The 25,203-nt window shown below is 43.6% G+C and overlaps 1 protein-coding gene across 1 annotated transcript in view; it reads right to left on the bottom strand.

The window, feature by feature from the left end:
- Nucleotides 1–831: 831 nt before the first annotated feature.
- LOC143722299 (transmembrane protease serine 9-like) overlaps nucleotides 832–25,203 on the bottom strand; it is a 44,558-nt gene continuing 20,186 nt past the window's right edge. Inside the window, exons 5-19 of the mRNA XM_077213624.1 lie at nucleotides 18,564–18,852; nucleotides 17,278–17,440; nucleotides 16,916–17,184; nucleotides 16,675–16,820; nucleotides 15,041–15,314; nucleotides 13,137–13,282; nucleotides 11,912–12,185; nucleotides 6,767–6,935; nucleotides 6,405–6,673; nucleotides 6,164–6,309; nucleotides 4,501–4,774; nucleotides 3,710–3,881; nucleotides 3,370–3,626; nucleotides 2,201–2,301; nucleotides 832–1,155 (exon numbers count right to left, since the gene is read on the bottom strand). Coding sequence (XP_077069739.1) covers nucleotides 832–1,155; nucleotides 2,201–2,301; nucleotides 3,370–3,626; nucleotides 3,710–3,881; nucleotides 4,501–4,774; nucleotides 6,164–6,309; nucleotides 6,405–6,673; nucleotides 6,767–6,935; nucleotides 11,912–12,185; nucleotides 13,137–13,282; nucleotides 15,041–15,314; nucleotides 16,675–16,820; nucleotides 16,916–17,184; nucleotides 17,278–17,440; nucleotides 18,564–18,852 — 3,273 coding nt within the window. The remainder of the gene's footprint in view (nucleotides 1,156–2,200; nucleotides 2,302–3,369; nucleotides 3,627–3,709; nucleotides 3,882–4,500; nucleotides 4,775–6,163; nucleotides 6,310–6,404; nucleotides 6,674–6,766; nucleotides 6,936–11,911; nucleotides 12,186–13,136; nucleotides 13,283–15,040; nucleotides 15,315–16,674; nucleotides 16,821–16,915; nucleotides 17,185–17,277; nucleotides 17,441–18,563; nucleotides 18,853–25,203) is intronic.

The raw sequence follows: 25,203 nt of genomic DNA, 5'->3' as shown, positions 1-25,203 counted from the left end.
AAAATGAGTAAATATTTAATAGTAAATGTCCCAGGGCTTTGTAAGTGCATCTCTTTAAACAGAAGATGATTTTTAATTTGTAAAAATTACAAATTAATTTTTAATTTGTAAAAATTACAAATTAATTTTTAATTTGTAAAAATTAAAATAATTTTTACAAACTAAAAAATACATTCACATTTTAATAAAATAGATGAATTTTACAAAGTACTCTTTCCTTTATTTAACTTACAGTAATGTCCCAAGTGTGGTACAGCTTGAGGTACTTGTTGGTTAATCTACGTTATAGTGAGTATTAGAACTGGACCACTCAAATTGGGACATTCTCATAAAGTGCCATGCTGAATAACAACTACATGTTGTATCTGCTACAATGCAACTATATGTAAACTATATGCCTACTTACACAAATTATTATCTATGCACTTGTTTTAAGGTACTGCCAGAGAAAACTATGCAATGTGAAAGTAGTGTAAGAACAACAGGCAACAGCTTCATGGTGTGAGATAATAGAAATCTTAAGAGTTGACATTTGTCAGAAGTAAAATTAATTATGTGCTCCACAAAAGATGATGTCCTTCGGATGGGATGTTAAATCGAGGTCCTTGCTCTCTGTCGTCACAAAAATTTTTTTTGAAAGAGTAAGGGTGTAATCCCGGCATCCTGACCAAATTTGCCCAGTGGCCTCTGTCCATCATGGCCACCTTATCATCCCCATATACATATATATACTGTATATATATATATATATATATATATATATACATAAATGTAATATATTAATTATTATTATTATAGTTAATGAATAGTGGCCCTTTCTACTCAAAAGAGTCAATTGACGCCTTGAAGAAAGATTTGGAAAGCTGCAAGTGAGAGGAACAGGACAGAAAGGGTGAAAGAGGCAGAAGAAGATACTTGTGACCCAGTAGTGCCAGCTTGGGTTGAGTTGGTGCTGGTTGTAGTTGCACTTGTTGAGCTTGTTTCTTTTGGAGGGAAAGGGCCCACCACAGTTGTCAGGAATGATGCAAAGCTGGAGGTTTTAGTTAAGACCTGGAAATCTTGACGGAGAGCAGAGCGGGATCTGCTACTTGTCAAAACAGCAGCATGGATCCATGACAGACCCTGCTTACACATCAGCGGACCCCCTTGATCACCCTGTGTGTGTATGTGTGTGTGCGTGTGTATGTGTGTGTGAGAGAGAGAGAGAGAGAGAGAGAGAGATAGAGAGAGAGAGAGAGAGATAGAGAGAGAGAGAGAGAGAGAGAGAGAGAGAGGGAGAGAGAGAGAGAGAGAGAGAGAGAGAGAGAGAGGGAAATTTTTACTGAATGTTACAAAATTTACAAAAATTTATATTTGTCACTTCATATATTTGCAGACAGATAATACTCATTCTCAGAAGAAAAAATGATATTTGAAAATGTTTAGTTTTCATACAATTGGAACATAAACTACTGTTCAAAAGTTTTGTCAGTAATATTTAATATAAATAAACTTCTATTCAGTAAAGAAGCTTTAAATTGATCAATGACAGTCAAGACATTTATAATAAAATAAAAATTCTATTTAAAATACTTTCTGGTCATCAAATAATCCTGAAAAACATATTTAGCAGCACAACTGTTTTCATCATAATAATAAGAAATGTTTCTTGAGCATCAATTCATCATATCATAATTATTTCTGAAGGATCATGTGACACTGAAGACTGGAGTAATGATGCTGAAAATTCAGCTTCGACATCCAGGAATAAATTACATTTTAAAATATATTTAAATAGAAAACAGCTATTTTAATTTGTAATAATTTCACATTACTATTTAATCGTAATAATTAATGTTACTGTTATACTTTATTTTAGATTAAATAAATGCAGCCCTGGTTAGTTTTATGGAAACAAGTTAATGAAATAGGCATCATGAACTAACAATGAACAACAATCTTTGTTTTAGCATTTGTTAATGTTAATTTAGAATATACAATGTTCATTGTTAATTAATGTTTGTTCACAATTAATTAACTAATGTTAATACAACTTTAAAGTATTAATATATATATAGAATTTAACATTAATCTAACTTGATCTAAACATATTTTTAGTTCAAGTTACCTAATGCATTAAATAATAATAAACTAAACCTTATTGCAAACTGTAAATATATTATATTATATTTCCTTCGTGTTTTAAACAGAATTAACTTGCCTGCTGTAAGTTCAAAGAACTTGTGCAAATACTGTTGCTTTGTTGTTGTGGGTTTCCACAGTCCACAATAGAGGTCTTGAATTCCTGAAGAGTTTGATTCACTATAACAGAAGGAAAACAACTTAAAATTTCCAAGACATGGAAAAAGGATAAACATTATAATAATCTAATTTTAGCAGTTAGTGTAATGTTTCAAAGCATTTACACACACACCCTAATTATAAACCTACACATTACAGAAAACAATACTTATTATGATTTATAAACTGTTTTCCTTATGGGAAACAATCTCCATTTTGTATATCCCCATTGTCACGATTAGCCACGCACTTCTTGGGTTTACTTGGACTACATTTCCCATCATACACCTCCCTGGACTGATTACACCAAACACCATACACCTACACTGCACTGATTGCACACACACACCTGCACTTCATTTACACACACATAAAAGCGACTTCCACACACCACTTCTCTGCGAAGTATTGCATTGCACCGGCTTACAATTCCAAGCGTTTATCGCTGTGTCTGCTGATCTGATATTGTACCTAGGACTGTGTACCTTGACCTCTTATTGTTCTCTGCCTGTCTTGACCCGGATTGCTCTTTGGACTTTGCCTTTTGCTGTGTGCCCTGACCTTTGCCTGTGACCTCGACTTGCTCTTTGCTCTCTCCTTTGATCCTCTCTTCTGTTGATTTACCCTGCCTGTTGACCATTCTCAATAAAGCTGCAATTGGATTTCTTTGTGTCTGTGCCATCATTACAGAATACTTGGCCAAAATGAATCCAGCAGCCATGCCAACCCTGTGCCGCGATGTCCAGATCATGCGTCTTCGTCAGGAAGATCAATCCATTGAAGACTATGTCATGGATTTTATTGAGCTGGCTCATCTGTCTGCTATGGACGTGTTGCTATTCTGTGTTTAAAGATCTTCTTCCGTGGAGGGTTATCTGAACCTCTCCGATCATTAATGCCCGATCATGACCCTCTCGGGTCTTGATAATGATTTAAATACTTGCATTTGAACATTTTCAAAAAACATCACTTAGTATGATTTAGAAGCTGTTCTCCTCATGGGGACCAAAAATGTCTTTGTGGGGAGTCGGTACATTTTATTCCCATAACATAGGATTTACTCGAACCACACATACACACAAAACACACCTCCTCCTGCTCCTGAGCTCCATCCTGCCACCCAGCATTGAGTATTAGCGCTGAAGGTATTCTCTCCCATGTCCACACATATAGGCTGAATGAAATCCGTAAGGTTTGGTGCAACGGCCAACTGCAAGACTGCAACGTTATCGCCTGTGGCATTGCTGATGGTGAGATTCGCCACTTTTATAGAGACCTCATTGGGGTTGGAGTTGTTCTGATTTAGACGGCCCAGGATCACGGACCAATCGGAAGCATTGTTGGAGCTGGAGAAAAAAGAATTCCATTAAATCAAATAATTTTGATTTCTCTAATCAAATGTCCTTTTTTCATATTTAAGTGCCATTACCTGGTAAAACAGCTGGCAGAGCTCATGACAAACCGTTCAGCAATTAGCGTTCCTCCACAAATGTGACTGCCGTTAAACTGCAGACTGGCCATCCATGGCCATATGCCTGGAGACACAAGGGAGCTTCTTGCTCCTACACGGGTGTTCAGATTGGCATTTCCACACACTACAGCTACATGAACAGAGAGAAAGACAATGAACGCCGGGTTCTATCAGTCAAATGATTCTTTGATTTCTTTGATCTTTGATTATGCTTAGACTACACAGTAATGGGCTATTAGCATAGAACATATCTTATGAATGCTATGTAGAGCACTGGAAGAAGAGGCTTTCAGGCCATTGTTTGAATAGTCAAGTCTTTCAAGGTTCTGTTTCGGCTTTTACCAAAACTCATTAATGATCAGGTGACAAAAAATACAAGCTATTGTTTGACATCCCAAACACCGTCTCTGGGTCCAAGCCTCTACACCGTTTCAAGTACTATTCATTTATAGTGCACCTTTAAGCTAAGCATTTCAAAAATCCCAGTATTCATTACAGTCCCCAGCAGAGGTGGACAGTAGCGAAGTATTTTTACTCAGCTTAAAGGTTGTATCAGCGCTTGTGAGTGACACTTCTGTTTGTGTTTGAAGCGAGATCCCAAACAAACCAAGTTAGCTCGCCCCTCCCTCAACGAATTTCAATTCGTCAGAATCAACTCGCTCACTAACATGCAAATTGTGAGTTAGCGTAAGCTAACAAACGCAACTCACACACTAAATTGTGACACTTATAACTTGAAGGAACCTCACTTGGGACAGTTGTAGTTGTAGGGGCAGTAGTTGTCGTAATGGCAGGCACATCAGTACAGCTGGTGCTCAGGTCACCGTCAGTACCATTGGAGGTGAACATAATGAAGCCTGGCTGGTTGGTGGTGATATGCTCATTGATCCAGTTCTGGTACTTAGAAACTCTGGTATACACACCAGGTAAGTTGGGTTCAGCACAACCTATGCCAAAGCTCACAACTCCAGACTGGATCCAGACCGAACCCTGTTTGCTGACCATAGGACCACCAGAGTCACCCTGTAGGATGAAGAATAGTTAGTGACATGCCAAGTAACCTGTTCTACACATCTACTCAAGTGTTAGTTCACAGCTGTAACATTTAATATGAAGGAATAATGGGAAGATGACATCTTTGTTATTGCATGTTTAAAGCGTCAAGTTAGTCTTATGTTATTAAAATCTCCTGAAGATTTTAGTGCTTCTCTTTTTATGGATGATCAACACTCGTCATTGAAAATTATACGATTGGAAGACTTGTCACATGACAACTACAACATGACCATGACCACACACACACATATATGTCTATACAAGGGGTTTTCAAACAAAAAAGTAAAAAATATTCTAGGGGGATAAATGAGGAGAGGGGGGGTGGGAGATTTTACAAAATGTAAGTAAAAATACTTAATAAAATATTTTCCAGATAATATTTTTCGAATTTTGCATTAGCTATGGTAAACTAACAATATAAAAGCCAATTATTTATCTTTGCCAACAACAAAATCACAAATTGTCTCACATTGTTTGTGTTATTATATTATTTTATGAATATACTGTAGCTTTATTTATATTTAAGAAATGGGGGGGTCGTCCTTATCTGTTCAAGTGTAACCTTCTTCATTGTTCAGTTGCCAGAATTGCAAAAAAGCAGAATTTTCAGTTATGAGTTAATTTCACCTAGCAGTATAAAAACCAATTATTTAATTTTGCAAACAACATGTTGCCTTTATACCACACTGTTTCTCACACAGTATACATGGGTCTTTAATGAAAATATAAAAATGTATAGCTGCCTTTGGAAGGGGATCATAATATTTGGGGGCCATTGGCATTAAAAAGTTTCAAAACACCTGGTCTATAAAACAATCTCTCGCATTCTTCATCACAGTACAAACATTAGCAATTCCATTTATTTATTGTGAATTGGGCAAAACTGGTTTGTGTGTGTGTATATATACACAGACCTACACACACACACACACACACACACACACACACACACACACACACACACACACACACACACACACACACACACACACACACACACACACACACACACACACACACACACACACACACACACACACACACACATTACTTCTCTGCTTGCAAAACTAATATAAAATATAATATACTAAGTCATTGACTGTGCAGGGAAGCTCTCAATAATCTGAGCATTGCAATTAATCCAATAGTGTTTGGAAAGTGATTCACTAGGTTAAATTCCCTTACATTAGTCGAAGTTCAACCCTTACATTATTAGTTTATTAGTCTAAAGTAAACGTTTTAGTTGAGACCCCTCATTCTACTTATTCTTAACTATGAGTATATAAACTTTGCAGAATATTAGCAGCCCATTAAAACTATATAAAGTAACACAAACAGAAGTGTGGGAGTTGTTACCTGACAGGAGTCTTTGCCCCCTTCCAATAGTCCAGCACATATCATGTTGTCTGTGATTGTTGAGGCACTATAAAGACACTTACACTGCCTGTTTCCAACAATAGGCACATCCACTTCCTGTAGAGTTTGCGGTGAAGGCAGGGGAGCTGAGAAACACATAAAATGATCAAATATACGTCAACTATGGCAATAGTACAGTATCCTGTGATTCTGATCGAGGTTAGTTAAATTAAATACGTACTGCCTGAATTAATCGTTCCCCATCCTGTGACCCAGCTGGAGGTTTGATTGAAGAACACACTGTTTGAGGAAGCCAGACAGACCGGACTGATAAAGTCAGTAAAACTCACTGGCGAAGCCAGTTGCAGAAGAGTGATGTCGTTATCGTTAGTGCTGCTAACATAGTTTTGGTGTTTTATGATTCTAGAGACACCTATGGACACCTCATATGCATTTGTTCCTTCCTGTGTCTGTCGGCCCAGGTACACAATTAGGCCAGAGGTTGAACCACTGGAATATGGTAGAAAAGGAAATGTTAAGCATTGTCCACATCAATTGAATGATTTTTTAAAATAATTGCAAGGGCTGGTTTATTATAATTACCTGTTAAAGCAGTGAGCTGCTGTCAGAACCCATTGATTGTTGATGAGTGATCCACCACAAAAATGTCTCCCGCTCCTATGTAGGCTGACCTGCCATGGCCAAGCCCCAGCTAGTGCATTCAGTCCCCCCACTATCCTTGTGTTGAAACGTGCTTTGCCACACACTGACAATGGACAAGGTAAAGAAAACACATATTAGACAAACAATTGGTCATTTTTAATGGAATTTGGCTACTTAAATTGTGCACAGCAGAGGCGGACAGTAGTGAAGTATTTTTACTCTGCTTAAGTACATTTTATAAAGTGTCTGTACTTTATCAGAGTGTTTTTCTTTGGAAAACTTTTACTTCACAATATTCCAAAGCATAATGTCGTACTTTTTATTTCACTATGTTTCATATTGAATTTCATTTAATACTTAATTACATTGAAAATCTAGTACTTTCTTATTTTTACTCAACTAAAATAAATTCAAAGTTTTACTTGAGTAAAAGTAAGAAAGTACAACATTTCTAATGCACTTAATTATCAAAGGTAAACAAAAAAAATTGGACCATGGAATTTTATTTATGAAATGTAGTGCAGTAAAGAGTATGACATTATGATTTGGAATGTTGTGAAGTAAAAGTTTTCCAAAGAAAAACACTCTGATAAAGTATAGACACTTGAAAAATTTACTTGAGTAAAGTAAAAATACTTCACTACTGTCCACCTCTAGTCCCCAGACACCAGTATTTAAATGATACAGAAAAGATGAATCGTGAAACGCTCTCTGGCCAACTGATATTTCAATAAGGAGGTAAAGGTTAGAATCATGAATTTTCCGTAGTATTTCAGCACATCGTGAGTGTATATTATACATATTATACATTATAGCATATAGTGTATATTATTTATTATACTAAGTCTGAAGTCACAAGCATGATGCTTTTCCATTAATACTTTTGACTGGTTGATTAAAAAGAACTGGTTCATAAGTCAATTGTTTGTTCATTGTTGCATTTAGGAACTCTAATGAAATGATGCTATCTGATGAATGTGTTGCAAATTTTGAAAGCATTTTAAGTTATTGTAGCTATATTTTTTGTCGCATTGTTGTCACAGTGTTGGGTTTGTGTTCCCCAGGTGTCCACTAGAGGTCCTCGTTATCACGGTGTCCTTCACTATTGACTTCATTTCCCAGCATTCTGTCTGTCACTGTCACTCATCAGTTCATTGCACTCAGCTGTTCCCCGTCATCATTGTTCCCAGCTGTTCATTGTTAGTCTTGTTAGATCTGTGTATATATTCCCTATCTGTGTTAGTATGTGTACGGATTCGTTGTTTAATGTCCCCACACTTCCGTTCCTGTTGTTGCTTCTCTCTCGTGTTTTGTTGTTTATTCTTGGACTGTCTTTGTTGGAATTTGACCCTTGCCTGGACTGGATGTGAGTACGGATTACCCCTTTTAATAAATACCTGCTATTGGATCTACGCTGTCTGTGTGTGTGTTCGTGACAGAACGAATCCGTCGTCACAAGATCCAGCGGTATGTTTTGCAACATCTCTTCCCCAGCCACCGAGCGGGAGAGAAGGGAGTTGTTTAAGGGGACCCGGTTGGTAAAGTTCCGTGGGACCCGTGGAGGTCGCCGCAGAGGAGGTGAAAGGGAGATGTATCACGTCCCGTCTCCACAGTCAGAGACTGTTCACGTCCCGTCTCCACAGTCAGAGACTGTTCATGTCCCGTCTGCCCAGTCAGAGACTGTTCACGTCCCGTCTGCCCAGTCAGAGACTGTTCACGTCCCGTCTGCCCAGTCAGAGACTGTTCACGTCCCGTCTGCCCAGTCAGAGACTGTTCACGTCCCGTCTGCCCAGTCAGAGACTGTTCAAGTCCCGTCTGCCCAGTCAGAGATTGTTCACGGCACGTCTCTCAAGTCAGAGACTGTTAACGTCGCGTCTGCCCAGCGAGAGACTGTTCACGTCACGTCTGCCCAGCGAGAGACTGTTCACGTCACGTCTGCCCAGCGAGAGACTTTTCACGTCACGTCTGCCCAGCGAGAGACTGTTCACGTCACGTCTGCCCAGCGAGAGACTGTTCACGTCACGTCTGCCCAGCGAGAGACTGTTCACGTCACGTCTGCCCAGCGAGAGACTGTTCACGTCACGTCTGCCCAGCGAGAGACTGTTCACGTCACGTCTGCCCAGCGAGAGACTGTTCACGTCACGTCTGCCCAGCGAGAGACTGTTCACGTCACGTCTGCCCAGCGAGAGACTGTTCACGTCACGTCTGCCCAGCGAGAGACTGTTCACGTCACGTCTGCCCAGCGAGAGACTGTTCACGTCACGTCTGCCCAGCGAGAGACTGTTCACGTTCCGTCCGCCTTCCTGGACCTGGACTATCTGGAGCGTCTGGCTCGGATCCTGGACATGCCCGTGTCTGCTGTTCCAGAGCCGGAACCAGTGTCTGCTGTTCCAGAGCCGGAGCCCGAGGCAGAGCCAATGGCCATTCCAGAGCCGGAGGCAGAGCCAGTGCCCGTTCCAGAGCCGGAGGCAGAGCCATTGCCGGTTCCAGAGCCGGAGGCAGAGCCAATGCCTGTTCCAGAGCCGGAGGCAGAGCCAGTGCTGTCTGCCTTCTTGGATCTGGACTATCTGGAGCGTCTGGTTAGGATCCTGGACATGCCCATGTCTGCTGTTCCAGAGCCGGAGGCAGAGCCCATGCCCGTTCCAGAGCCGGAGGCAGAGCCCATGCCCGTTCCAGAGCCGGAGGCAGAGCCCATGCCCGTTCCAGAGCCGGAGGCAGAGCCCATGCCCGTTCCAGAGCCGGAGGCAGAGCCCATGCCCGTTCCAGAGCCGGAGGCAGAGCCCATGCCCATTCCAGAGCCGGAGGCAGAGCCCATGCCCGTTCCAGAGCCGGAGGCAGAGCCCATGCCCGTTCCAGAGCCGGAGGCAGAGCCCATGCCCGTTCCAGAGCCGGAGGCAGAGCCCATGCCCGTTCCAGAGCCGGAGGCAGAGCCAATGCCCGTTCCAGAGCCAATGCCCGTTCCAGAGCCAGTGCCTGTTCCAGCGCCTGAGCCAGTGTTTGTTTATGTGTTTGTGTGTGTCCTTGTTACCATTTCTGTTCTAGTGACTAGTGTCTGTTCCAGAGCCGGAGGCAGAGCCAGTGTCTGTTCCAGAGCCGGAGGCAGAGCCAGTGTCTGTTCCAGAGCCGGAGGCAGAGCCAGTGTCTGTTCCAGAGCCGGAGGCAGAGCCAGTGTCTGTTCCAGAGCCGGAGGCAGAGCCAGTGTCTGTTCCAGAGCCGGAGGCAGAGCCAGTGTCTGTTCCAGAGCCGGAGGCAGAGCCAGTGTCTGTTCCAGAGCCGGAGGCAGAGCCAGTGTCTGTTCCAGAGCCGGAGGCAGAGCCAGTGTCTGTTCCAGAGCCGGAGGCAGAGCCAGTGTCTGTTCCAGAGCCGGAGGCAGAGCCAGTGTCTGTTCCAGAGCCGGAGGCAGAGCCAGTGTCTGTTCCAGAGCTGGAGCCAATGTCTGTTCCAAAGCCAGTGCCTGTTCCAGTGCATGAGCCGGTTTCTGTTGCTGTTCCTGTGCCATGGTCGCCCTCGCCCTGGTCTTTACCGCCCTGGCCGCCCGAGGGGTCTTCACCTTCGCCCTGGCCGCCCGATGGGTCGTCTGCTTCGCCCTGGCCGCCCGATGGGTCGTCTGCTTCGCCCTGGCCGCCCGATGGGTCGTCTGCTTCGCCCTGGCCGCCCGATGGGTCGTCTGCTTCGCCCTGGCCGCCCGATGGGTCGTCTGCTTCGCCCTGGCCGCCCGATGGGTCGCCTTCTTCGCCCTGGCCGCCCGATGGGTCGCCTTCTTCGCCCTGGCCGCCCGATGGGTCGCCTTCTTCGCCCTGGCCGCCCGATGGGTCGCCTTCTTCGCCCTGGCCGCCCGATGGGTCGCCTTCTTCGCCCTGGCCGCCCGATGGGTCGCCTTCTTCGCCCTGGCCGCCCGATGGGTCGCCTTCTTCGCCCTGGCCGCCCGATGGGTCGCCTTCTTCGCCCTGGCCGCCCGATGGGTCGCCTTCTTCGCCCTGGCCGCCCGATGGGTCGCCTTCTTCGCCCTGGCCGCCCGATGGGTCGCCTTCTTCGCCCTGGCCGCCCGATGGGTCGCCTTCTTCGCCCTGGCCGCCCGATGGGTCGCCTTCTTCGCCCTGGCCGCCCGATGGGTCGCCTTCTTCGCCCTGGCCGCCCGATGGGTCGCCTTCTTCGCCCTGGCCGCCCGATGGACTGTCTGCTTCGCCCTGGCCGCCCGATGGACTGTCTGCTTCGCCCTGGCCGCCCGATGGACTGTCTGCTTCGTCCTGGCCGCCCGATGGACTGTCTGCATCCGCCCTGGCCGCCCGATGGACTGTCTGCATCCGCCCTGGCCCCCGGCTAAACCATCACCCCCTGTTTCTGTTCCCTTTCATGGACCTGGCACCCCATCCCTCCCCCTGATCCTCCACCATTCCACCTCCCTCCTGAACTCTTGTGTTGTGTGTTTTGTCTTGGAGCGTCTGGTAGCCGCTCCGTAGAGGGGGGGTTATGTCACAGTGTTGGGTTTGTGTTCCCCAGGTGTCCACTAGAGGTCCTCGTTATCACGGTGTCCTTCACTATTGACTTCATTTCCCAGCATTCTGTCTGTCACTGTCACTCATCAGTTCATTGCACTCAGCTGTTCCCCGTCATTGTTCCCAGCTGTTCATTGTTAGTCTTGTTAGATCTGTGTATATATTCCCTATCTGTGTTAGTATGTGTACGGATTCGTTGTTTAATGTCCCCACACTTCCGTTCCTGTTGTTGCTTCTCTCTCGTGTTTTGTTGTTTATTCTTGGACTGTCTTTGTTGGAATTTGACCCTTGCCTGGACTGGATGTGAGTACGGATTACCCCTTTTAATAAATACCTGCTATTGGATCTACGCTGTCTGTGTGTGTGTTCGTGACAATTGTGTCTGGAGCCCTGTGCCTCTTTCACCTTGCTTGAAAATGACTACATGAATTTCCTTCACTAGAAATATAAATACGTGTTTACCTGAATTTAAGTAAAACACTTTGAAATCAAGTACACTTTTAATCCACAGAAGTCCTTGGACAAGTTATCAAGTGAACAATGTATGCATGTTTTTATTTCAGGATCTTATAACTTGAAGGAACCTCACTTGGGACAGTTGTAGTTGTGGGGGCAGTAGTTGTCGTAATGGCAGGCACATCAGTACAGCTGGTGCTCAGGTCACCGTCAGTACCATTGGAGGTGAACATAATGAAGCCTGGCTGGTTGGTGGTGATATGCTCATTGATCCAGTTCTGGTACTTAGAAACTCTGGTATACACACCAGGTAAGTTGGGTTCAGCACAACCTATGCCAAAGCTCACAACTCCAGACTGGATCCAGACCGAACCCTGTTTGCTGACCATAGGACCACCAGAGTCACCCTGTAGGATTTTACAAAATGTAAGTAAAAATACTTAATAAAATATTTTCCAGATAATATTTTTCGAATTTTGCATTAGCTATGGTAAACTAACCATATAAAAGCCAATTATTTATCTTTGCCAACAACAAAATCACAAATTGTCTCACATTGTTTGTGTTATTATATTATTTTATGAATATACTGTAGCTTTATTTATATTTAAGAAATGGGGGGGTCGTCCTTATCTGTTCAAGTGTAACCTTCTTCATTGTTCAGTTGCCAGAATTGCAAAAAAGCAGAATTTTCAGTTATGAGTTAATTTCACCTAGCAGTATAAAAACCAATTATTTAATTTTGCAAACAACATGTTGCCTTTATACCACACTGTTTCTCACACAGTATACATGGGTCTTTAATGAAAATATAAAAATGTATAGCTGCCTTTGGAAGGGGATCATAATATTTGGGGGCCATTGGCATTAAAAAGTTTCAAAACACCTGGTCTATAAAACAATCTCTCGCATTCTTCATCACAGTACAAACATTAGCAATTCCATTTATTTATTGTGAATTGGGCAAAACTGGTTTGTGTGTGTGTGTATATATACACACACACACACACACACACACACACACACACACACACACACACACACACACATTACTTCTCTGCTTGCAAAACTAATATAAAATATAATATACTAAGTCATTGACTGTGCAGGGAAGCTCTCAATAATCTGAGCATTGCAATTAATCCAATAGTGTTTGGAAAGTGATTCACTAGGTTAAATTCCCTTACATTAGTCGAAGTTCAACCCTTACATTATTAGTTTATTAGTCTAAAGTAAACGTTTTAGTTGAGACCCCTCATTCTACTTATTCTTAACTATGAGTATATAAACTTTGCAGAATATTAGCAGCCCATTAAAACTATATAAAGTAACACAAACAGAAGTGTGGGAGTTGTTACCTGACAGGAGTCTTTGCCCCCTTCCAATAGTCCAGCACATATCATGTTGTCTGTGATTGTTGAGGCACTATAAAGACACTTACACTGCCTGTTTCCAACAATAGGCACATCCACTTCCTGTAGAGTTTGCGGTGAAGGCAGGGGAGCTGAGAAACACATAAAATGATCAAATATACGTCAACTATGGCAATAGTACAGTATCCTGTGATTCTGATCGAGGTTAGTTAAATTAAATACGTACTGCCTGAATTAATCGTTCCCCATCCTGTGACCCAGCTGGAGGTTTGATTGAAGAACACACTGTTTGAGGAAGCCAGACAGACCGGACTGATAAAGTCAGTAAAACTCACTGGCGAAGCCAGTTGCAGAAGAGTGATGTCGTTATCGTTAGTGCTGCTAACATAGTTTGGGTGTTTTATTATTCTAGAGACACCTATGGACACCTCATATGCATTTGTTCCTTCCTGTGTCTGTCGGCCCAGGTACACAATTAGGCCAGAGGTTGAACCACTGGAATATGGTAGAAAAGGAAATGTTAAGCATTGTCCACATCAATTGAATGATTTTTTAAAATAATTGCAAGGGCTGGTTTATTATAATTACCTGTTAAAGCAGTGAGCTGCTGTCAGAACCCATTGATTGTTGATGAGTGATCCACCACAAAAATGTCTCCCGCTCCTATGTAGGCTGACCTGCCATGGCCAAGCCCCAGCTAGTGCATTCAGTCCCGCCACTATCCTTGTGTTGAAACGTGCTGTGCCACACACTGACAATGGACAAGGTAAAGAAAACACATTTTAGACAAACAATTGGTCATTTTTAATGGAATTTGGCTACTTAAATTGTGCACAGCAGAGGCGGACAGTAGTGAAGTATTTTTACTCTGCTTAAGTACATTTTATAAAGTGTCTGTACTTTATCAGAGTGTTTTTCTTTGGAAATCTTTTATTTCACAATATTCCAAAGCATAATGTCGTACTTTTTATTTCACTATGTTTCATATTGAATTTCATTTAATACTTAATTACATTGAAAATCTAGTACTTTCTTATTTTTACTCAACTAAAATAAATTCAAAGTTTTACTTGAGTAAAAGTAAGAAAGTACAACATTTCTAATGCACTTAATTATCAAAGGTAAACAAAAAAAATTGGACCATGGAATTTTATTTATGAAATTTAGTGCAGTAAAGAGTATGACATTATGATTTGGAATGTTGTGAAGTAAAAGTTTTCCAAAGAAAAACACTCTGATAAAGTATAGACACTTGAAAAATTTACTTGAGTAAAGTAAAAATACTTCACTACTGTCCACCTCTAGTCCCCAGACACCAGTATTTAAATGATACAGAAAAGATGAATCGTGAAACGCTCTTTGGCCAACTGATATTTCAATAAGGAGGTAAAGGTTAGGATCATGAATTTTCCGTAGTATTTCAGCACATCGTGAGTGTATATTATACATATTATACATTATAGCAGATAGTGTATATTATTATACTAAGTCTGAAGTCACAAGCATGATGCTTTTCCATTAATACTTTTGACTGGATGATTAAAACGAACTGGTTCATAAGTCATTTGTTTGTTCATTGTTGCATTTAGGAACTCTAATGAAATGATGCTATCTGATGAATGTGTTGCAAATTTTGAAAGCATTTTAAGTTATTGTAGCTATTTTTTTTTGTCGCATTGGGTCTGGAGCCCTGTGCCTCTTTCACCTTGCTTGAAAATGACTACATGAATTTCCTTCACTAGCAATATAAATACGTCTTTACCTGAATTTAAGTAAAACACTTTGAAATCAAGTACACTTTTAATCCACAGAAGTCCTTGGACAAGTTGTCAAGTGAACAATGTATGCATGTTTTTATTTCAGGATCTTATAACTTGAAGGAACCTCACTTGGGACAGTTGTAGTTGTAGGGGCAGTAGTTGTCGTAATGGCAGGCACATCAGTACAGCTGGTGCTCAGGTCACCGTCAGTACCATTGGAGGTGAACATAATGAAGCCTGGCTGGTTGGTGGTGATATGCTCATTGATCCAGTTCTGGTACTTAGAAACTCTGGTATACACACCAGGTAAGTTGGGTTCAGCACAACCTATGCCAAAGCTCACAACTCCAGACTGGATCCAGACCGAACCCTGTTTGCTGACCATAGGACCACCAGAGTCACCCTGTAGGATGAAGAATAGTTAGTGACATGCCAAGTAACCTGTTCTACACATCTACTCAAGTGTTAGTTCACAGCTGTAACATTTAATATGAAGGAATAAATGAAGACGACATCTTTGTTATTGCATGTTTAAAGCGTCAAGTTAGTCTTATGTTATTAAAATGTCCTGAAGATTTTAGTGCTTCTCTTTTTATGGACGATCAACACTCGTCATTGAAAATTATACGATTGGAAGACTTGTCACATGACAACTACAACATGACCATGACCACACACACACATATATGTCTATACAAGGGGTTTTCAAACAAAAAAGTAAAAAATATTCTAGGGGGATAAATGAGGAGAGGGGGGGTGGGAGATTTTACAAAATGTAAGTAAAAATACTTAATAAAATATTTTCCAGATAATATTTTTCGAATTTTGCATTAGCTATGGTAAACTAACAATATAAAAGCCAATTATTTATCTTTGCCAACAACAAAATCACAAATTGTCTCACATTGTTTGTGTTATTATATTATTTTATGAATATACTGTAGCTTTATTTATATTTAAGAAATGGGGGGTCGTCCTTATCTGTTCAAGTGTAACCTTCTTCATTGTTCAGTTGCCAGAATTTGCAAAAAAGCAGAATTTTCAGTTATGAGTTAATTTCACCTAGCAGTATAAAAACCAATTATTTAATTTTGCAAACAACATGTTGCCTTTATACCACACTGTTTCTCACACAGTATACATGGGTCTTTAATGAAAATATAAAAATGTATAGCTGCCTTTGGAAGGGGATCATAATATTTGGGGGCCATTGGCATTAAAAAGTTTCAAAACACCTGGTCTATAAAACAATCTCTCGCATTCTTCATCACAGTACAAACATTAGCAATTCCATTTATTTATTGTGAATTGGGCAAAACTGGTTTGTGTGTGTGTATATACACACACACACACACACACACACACACACACACACACACACACACACACACACACACACACACACACACACACACACACACACACACACACACACACACACACACACACACACATTACTTCTCTGCTTGCAAAACTAATATAAAATATAATATACTAAGTCATTGACTGTGCAGGGAAGCTCTCAATAATCTGAGCATTGCAATTAATCCAATAGTGTTTGGAAAGTGATTCACTAGGTTAAATTCCCTTACATTAGTCAAAGTTCAACCCTTACATTATTAGTTTATTAGTCTAAAGTAAACGTTTTAGTTGAGACCCCTCATTCTACTTATTCTTAACTATGAGTATATAAACTTTGCAGAATATTAGCAGCCCATTAAAACTATATAAAGTAACACAAACAGAAGTGTGGGAGTTGTTACCTGACAGGAGTCTTTGCCCCCTTCCAATAGTCCAGCACATATCATGTTGTCTGTGATTGTTGAGGCACTATAAAGACACTTACACTGCCTGTTTCCAACAATAGGCACATCCACTTCCTGTAGAGTTTGCGGTGAAGGCAGGGGAGCTGAGAAACACATAAAATGATCAAATATACGTCAACTATGGCAATAGTACAGTATCCTGTGATTCTGATCGAGGTTAGTTAAATTAAATACGTACTGCCTGAATTAATCATTCCCCATCCTGTGACCCAGCTGGAGGTTTGATTGAAGAACACACTGTTTGAGGAAGCCAGACAGACCGGACTGATAAAGTCAGTAAAATTCACTGGCGAAGCCAGTTGCAGAAGAGTGATGTCGTTATCGTTAGTGCTGCTAACATAGTTTGGGTGTTTTATGATTCTAGAGACACCTATGGACACCTCATATGCATTTGTTCCTTCCTGTGTCTGTCGGCCCAGGTACACAATTAGGCCAGAGGTTGAACCACTGGAATATGGTAGAAAAGGAAATGTTAAGCATTGTCCACATCAATTGAATGATTTTTTAAAATAATTGCAAGGGCTGGTTTATTATAATTACCTGTTAAAGCAGTGAGCTGCTGTCAGAACCCATTGATTGTTGATGAGTGATCCACCACAAAAATGTCTCCCGCTCCTATGTAGGCTGACCTGCCATGGCCAAGCCCCAGCTAGTGCATTCAGTCCCCCCACTATCCTTGTGTTGAAACGTGCTGTGCCACACACTGACAATGGACAAGGTAAAGAAAACACATTTTAGACAAACAATTGGTCATTTTTAATGGAATTTGGCTACTTAAATTGTGCACAGCAGAGGCGGACAGTAGTGAAGTATTTTTACTCTGCTTAAGTACATTTTATAAAGTGTCTGTACTTTATCAGAGTGTTTTTCTTTGGAAATCTTTTACTTCACAATATTCCAAAGCATAATGTCGTACTTTTTATTTCACTATGTTTCATATTGAATTTCATTTAATACTTAATTACATTGAAAATCTAGTACTTTCTTATTTTTACTCAACTAAAATAAATTCAAAGTTTTACTTGAGTAAAAGTAAGAAAGTACAACATTTCTAATGCACTTAATTATCAAAGGTAAACAAAAAAAATTGGACCATGGAATTTTAATTATGAAATTTAGTGCAGTAAAGAGTATGACATTATGATTTGGAATGTTGTGAAGTAAAAGTTTTCCAAAGAAAAACACTCTGATAAAGTATAGACACTTGAAAAATTTACTTGAGTAAAGTAAAAATACTTCACTACTGTCCACCTCTAGTCCCCAGACACCAGTATTTAAATGATACAGAAAAGATGAATCGTGAAACGCTCTCTGGCCAACTGATATTTCAATAAGGAGGTAAAGGTTAGGATCATGAATTTTCCGTAGTATTTCAGCACATCGTGAGTGTATATTATACATATAATACATTATAGCAGATAGTGTATATTATTATACTAAGTCTGAAGTCACAAGCATGATGCTTTTCCATTAATACTTTTGACTGGTTCATTAAAAAGAACTGGTTCATAAGTCATTTGTTTGTTCATTGTTGCATTTAGGAACTCTAATGAAATGATGCTATCTGATGAATGTGTTGCAAATTTTGAAAGCATTTTAAGTTATTGTAGCTATATTTTTTGTCGCATTGGGTCTGGAGCCCTGTGCCTCTATCACCTTGCTTGAAAATGACTACATGAATTTCCTTCACTAGCAATATAAATACGTCTTTACCTGAATTTAAGTAAAAACACTTTGAAATCAAGTACACTTTTAATCCACAAAAGTCCTTGGACAAGTTTTCAAGTGAACAATGTATGCATGTTTTTATTTCAGGATCTTATAACTTGAAGGAACCTCACTTGGGACAGTTGTAGTTGTAGGGGCAGTAGTTGTCGTAATGGCAGGCACATCAGTACAGCTGGTGCTGAGGTCACCGTCAGCACCATTGGAGGTGAACATAATGAAGCCTGGCTGGTTGGTGGTGATATGCTCATTGATCCAGCTCTGGTACTTAGAAACTCTGGTATACACACCAGGTAAGTTGGGTTCAGCACAACCTATGCCAAAGCTCACAACTCCAGACTGGATCCAGACCGAACCCTGTTTGCTGACCATAGGACCACCAGAGTCACCCTGTAGGATGAAGAATAGTTAGTGACATGCCAAGTAACGTCTCGGTTACATATTGTAACACTCGTTCCCTGAGGGAGGGAACGGAAACATACTTTGTGACCGACTGATAGGAATCTCGCTAGAGAGGCCAAGCTACTTCGAGTTAAACTTAACAAGCCAATGCACATTGGCATGCAATCATTTGCATCAGCTGCGCAGCCTCGCAGCGCGGGTATATAACGAGCAACAGGTGCGATTGCACTTCAGTTTTTTGCTGAGGAGCCAAGCCTGATAAGTTGGCAAGTGGCAGCAGATGTGGCGACGGGACGTACGTCTCCGTTTCCTCCCTAAGGGAACGAGGGTTACCATGTGTAACCGAGATGTTCCCTTATCAGTCGGTCACTCTCGACGTACTTCAATCCCTACCAAAGTGCTCCAGCTGCTCCACCCCATCCAGCACCCTGTGCAAGCCTCTACCCCTTCTTGCCTGGAAGGACAATAGGAGGAGGCTTACACAGAGTGAATCTGTCACTGTTGTCCCTTGATAACTCATACAGTGAGACATTGGATAACACTGGGAAAGTGTGCCCTTTCTGTTTAGGAAGGAGAACGCTGCGGAAGCCAGTTTCTTCAAAGAGTTATGTGGGAAATACATATGGACTAGCCTGAAGGTTGTACTACATATGAATAATGGGTGACTTAGCCCAAGGGAAAGACACAGGCTTCCGATAGGAGCAGCCGTGGAGAATAAACACATATGGGATCCCTGTAGGATCACACATATGGGACCCAGCCTAGACCCGGTTCTCAAGGATTCAGCTTATAAAGGCCTGGCACCGGATGCTCCGCCATGTGTGGGCCAAGGGTGTTGAAGGACTCGACAGGTTTTTCACTCTGGAGAAATAGGGGTGCACAGTAGGGTGCAGCAAGCCGACAGAGCTGGACCTCTCGGTGCTTCTACCCGTTTAGGGTGAGATCACGGCAGGAGACCGGCTCTACACCTAGGCTATAATATCTAGCGAATGTGTTAGGTGTCACCCAGCCCGAAGCTCTACAGATATCTGTTAGCGAGGAGCCACTTGTCTGTGCCCAGGAGGATGCAAGACCTATCATGCAGTGAGCATGCAACCTGAGCGGGCAGGGCACGCCTCGTGCTTAGTGGATGTCATCGCCTTGGCTTACCATCCATTGGGCCATCCTCTGCTTGGAGACAGCCAGAGGCCAGTGCAACCAGCAGCAAAGTCTTCATGGAAAGAAGCTTTAAGTCCACTGATTGCGGAGGCTCAAAGGGAGCAGCCTAAAGTGCTCAAAGCACCAGGGAAAGGTCCCAAGAGGGTATGGAGGGGGGTCAAGGAGGATTTAATCGTTTCGCCCCCATAAGAAACATGACTATCAGGTCGTGCTTTCCAACTGTTTTGCCATCTATGTGGTCGTGATAAGCTGAAATTGCTGCAGTATGTACTTTGAGGGTGGAGGGAGACAGCCTTTGCTCCAACCCTTGCTGCAAGTAGGAAAGCACAGACCCTATCGAACATCTTCGGGGGTCTTCACGGCGAGAAGAACACCACTCAACGAACAGGTTCCACTTCAGGGCGTACACACGTCTCGTGGACGGCGCCCGTGCAGAAGTGATGGTGTTAAGTACCTCTGGGAGTAAGTCACCTAGTACCTCCACGTCACGTCCAGGGACCAGACATGGAGTTTCCAGAGGTCTGGAGGCAGTTGCCATAGTCAGAAGATCCTTCCTCAGAGCAATGGGCCAGGGAGGGACTGTCACACAGAAGGATCTGCTCCTCGTCCTCCCTGACTTTGCACAGTGTCTGTGCAAGTAGGCTCCCTGGGGGAAATGCATATTTGATGAGGCCCCGTGGCCAGTTGTGTGCCAGTGCCGAGTTTTCCCTCGGTCAGGGAGTAAAACAGCTGGCAGTGGGAAGTCTCTGAGGAGGCAAACAGCGCTACCTTAGCCTCCCCGAACTCTCTCCAGATCAGCTGAACCCCCTGGGGGTGGAGTCGCCATTCTCCCGAAAGCACAGCTCGTGATAGCTCGTCGGCCACATGGTTGAGCACGCCGGGGACATACATGGTTCGAAGCGACCTCAGATGCTTCTGACTCCAGAGGAGGAGATGGCGGGCGAGTTGCGACATGCGACGGGAGTGTAGACCACCTTGTCGGTTGATGTATGCAACGGTCGCAGTTGTCCATACGGACCAGCACGTTCCTGCCCTGTAGCGGCCTTTTCAAGTGGCTCAGAGCGAGATGTACTGCTAGTAACTTGAGGCAATTGGTGAGCCAATGCAGTTGGGGGTCCGTCCACACCCCTGACACTGCATGCCCGTTGTACGTGGCACCCCAGCTGGTGGAAGAGGCATCTGTGAATACTACAGCATGCCTGGACACCTGTTTCAAGGGGACTCCTGCCCGCAGGGCTGACAACAGGCTGAAGTTTTGGCGGCACGCCGGTGTGATTGCCATCCGGTGAGTGCCGGATGCCACGCCCATCTCGGGACTCGGCCGTGAAGCCAATGCTGAATCGGTCTCATATGAAGCAGGCCTAGTGGGGTTACCGCTGATGCTGCTATCCTATGCCCAAGGAGCCTCTGAAAGAATTTCAGTAGGACCGCAGTCCTGCCTTTGAACGTGTTCAAACAGTTCCACACTGACTGAGCACGCTGCTCTGTGAGGCGCGCTGTCTGTGTGACCGAATCCAACTCCATACAGAGAAAAGAGATCCTCTGCACATGGGAGAGTTTGTTCTTTTCCCAGTTGACCTGAAGACCCAACTGGTTGAGGTGCCTGAGCACGAGGTCCCTGTATTCGCATAGCTGATCTCGAGAGTGTGCTAGTATGAGGCAGTCGTCGAAATAGTTGAGGATGCGAACGCCCTGTTCCCTCATGGGAACAAGGGCCCCCTCCGTGACTTTAGTGAAGACACAAGGAGACAGGGACAGCACGAAGAGTAGGACTTTGTACTGATATTCTCGACCCTCGAACGCAAAGCGTAGAAACGGCCTGTGTCGAAGAAGAATGGTGACATGACAGTACGCATCCTTTAGGTCGATCGCTGTAAACCAATCTTGGGTACGGATGCATTCGAAAATGCATCTCTGCGTAAGCATTTTGAAAGGTAGTTTGTGGAGACTTCGGTTCAAAACTTGCAGATCCAAGATCGGTCGTAACCCACCACCTTTCTTGGGTACAATGAAGTAGGGACTATAGTGCCCTGACCGTATATCGGCTGGAGGGACCGGCTCTATCGCGTCCATCGCCAGTAGGACTGCAATATCCGCATGCAAGACATGGGCATCGGCTGCTCTCACTGTAGTAGAGTGGATGGCCCGAAACTTGGGGGGACGCCGGACAAACTGAATTGCATAGCCGAGCCTGATGGTCCGAATGAGCCAGCGAGATGGATTGGGGAGCACTAACCAGGCTCGCAGAGACCGTACAAGCGGGACCAAGGGAACCATAGGCGTACCCGGGGTGGGGCAGTGAGGTGGAACACAGGGACACGGCTCGGGAGGCTCTCTCTGGGAGGCGGCCCGTAGCGGGGTCTGAGCTTGCTATCCAACACTTACCTGGTTCCACGAGGCAGGAGGTGCAGGAGGCGGCTCGGTGGCGTTCTCGGACCGCACACTCCTGCCCGCTGGTGATAGAAAAGGCGGATGAGAGTGGTGAGGATTCTCTCCTCCCACTGCTCTCTGGACGCTCTTCGGACCCAGAGATGAAGGAAACTGCTCTTTTATTGAAAATTTGGATACAGCTGGTTTTGAGGCCAGGGGCGGAACACAAACAGAAGATTTTTCCACCCAGCCCTCTTCCGGGGGAGGAGTAGTTCGGTCACCGTCTCCTGGAGAGCAGTCCCATCCATCTCCAGCTTACCCGCCCTTCTTGGCGGGGACCTGGACGGACGGGGCGGCTTGCCTGCGACTGGCTCCATGGCACCGTTTAGGTGGAGGCTGCTGCTGTGGCGCAGGAGCAGGGGCAGACGGAGGAGGACGCCCCCGGCGCCAAGCAGACTGAAGAGCCGCGGGTGGTGGGGTAGAGGCAGCAGCTGACCTCCATGGCAGGATGTGTTTAATAGCCTCTGTCTGCTTTTGTACAGCCGAGAACTGCTGGGCGAATTTCTCGAATGAGTCGCCGAAGAGGGCGGTCTGGGACACGGGGGACTTAAAGGGTTAGTTCGCCCATTTAAGACATGAAGTTGTATGCAATCCTTACCAGCACTATAGTGTATACACACTGACCCACTCTGTTGTCACCCCCCTGGTCCGAGTTCTGACCGCTGGAAGTTTTTGAATGAAGTAATCCCGGCTACTTTCCGGGGCCACAAAACTGTGCGTTTTTACGTGAAAAAAAGATTTGCGTTTCAAAGCTTGATTAATTTAACACAAAAAAAACACGCCGGGCAAAATTCATACCTCAGTTTTAATGCGGCACTATTTTCCATCCGTTTCTATCAATCCGCGCTGCTGTCAATGTCAACAGTGCGCACGTGACGATTAGCTGTTGATAGCGCGACTCGCCGACAACATGTCCGACTACGAAACTTCAGATGATGAAACTAATTTTAGCACAGTGTCAGACGGATCAGATGAAGACAGTAATTTTAACTCAACGACAAAGGGATATCTTTATGAACCGGAGTATACCGATGCCGAACTTGAGCAGATGGACAAAGAACGGGAAGAGAGAGAGCGAGAGGACTGAGAAGTTGTCCAATCTGATGCTGGGCCCACCACAGCTATAGCAAGAGGCAGGATGAATGACAAATGGTGTGTTCAATCAAATATTTTTCACAGCAAATTGTAACAATATATATATATTTTTTTTTTTTACACATCTTTTCACGTGTTTTATAATGGAGTCTAAACATCATCTTGTTTACCGTACAGTTTAGACATTGGATCATAAAGTTAGTAAATAGAGCTTACCCGTGGTACTGGTACAGCAAAACTCTTTAAAATCATGTTTCCCTTTCAAGGGAACTCGAGCTGCGTTGAGACGCGGTGGGAACGCTCTGCGTGATTGCGTCGTGAAGCACGTGTATAATCAGTCCAATGGAAGAGCGAGACGTCATAGGCGGTGACGTCATAGACCAGGAAGCTATAAAGCACACCAGAAAACAGACCGCGACAGCTTCTGTTGCCTTCAGCAAGCGATCTGTGTATTCTGTCCTTGTCATATTTATTGTTGTCTGTCAAGTTGCAATATATATATATATTATGGCAAAAGAGAGCAAGCAGCTTTTGTGTTGTTCCCTGCCCACGTTATATCACGGGTGGGGACACACACATCAGCTTTTTGTTACTATTTGGGAGTGGAGCATGCCACAGTCAGTTCTCGTGGGGGCTGACTGTGAGCATTGCGAGAAACGGTCCGTGAGGACGCTCCGCTCCCGCCGGGCGTTCTTCGAGGAGGACGGTTCGGTTCGCGCTCCCCGCGCGGGTCCCGCTGTTGCCGATGCACGGCGGCGACTCGCATTTTGGGGTTCGCAAACGGATCTGACAGCGGGGGTTGGGACGGGCTCTGCCCTATCTCAGCTTTCACCTGCCAGATCCAGTGCTGGCGATTTCCAGTTCCGAGGAATTGGTATCGTTAGTGTTTTGTTTAGAAAAAGAGAACAAAACAAATAAAGATATTAAGAAAAGGCAGATGTTTGAGTTTTCAATAAATGAATAAATAAGTCAGCTCATAACTCTGTTGAATAAAGAGGAGCTTTAAAAGGAGGTTTATCTAGTGTTGTTGCTAGTTAAATATTTTCTGGCCAGCTGAACTTTATGAGAGTGAAAATAAGGAGTTTATTAGATGAAATAAATCTAAAAACAGAAAAACTCTGTATCTCAGCCTCCTCGTCGGGGACTGCCGTTTTTCCCTATCTCCACACCACACTGAGGTGTCAAGATCGTGGAATAAGTCGGTTTCTATTTTATGTGTTTAATGCCCTACGTCTAACTATAGTAATGCTATGGGTATTAAGTATCATGGTATGACAGTGCCTCGGGTTAAAAAGACGCTTGCTAGCTTTCTCTCTCCCGAGTCGGCGTCATAATTTTTAACCCCGACGTTACCCACCAGCCATCTAAATAAAAAAATTTTTAGGCAACGCTGGTGGGTAAATTATAAAGACATGGATGAATGTGAGGTTGTCAGCACTGACGCTATTCGAGAATTGCGTCGTGCAAAAACAGATAAACTATACTGGGGAGGGACGGTTTCGAGAAATCGTTTCTCCTCTGCGTCCTCTGGGTGGCGACTCTCTGAGGAGGGTCGCACACGGCCAGTTCGGTTGTTTTCCTGCTGGTGGCCACGGACTGATATATATATATATATATATATACGTTTTTCTGATTTAAAAGTAAAGAAAAATAAGA

Source organism: Siphateles boraxobius, unplaced genomic scaffold, assembly GCF_051911475.1.
Source record: "Siphateles boraxobius isolate OS27281-9 unplaced genomic scaffold, OSU_SipBor_1 66, whole genome shotgun sequence".
In the NCBI taxonomy this organism is placed as follows: Eukaryota; Metazoa; Chordata; class Actinopteri; order Cypriniformes; family Leuciscidae; genus Siphateles; species Siphateles boraxobius.
Note: the sequence above shows the minus strand (reverse complement) of the source record. Positions and strands in the feature narration are given on the sequence as shown.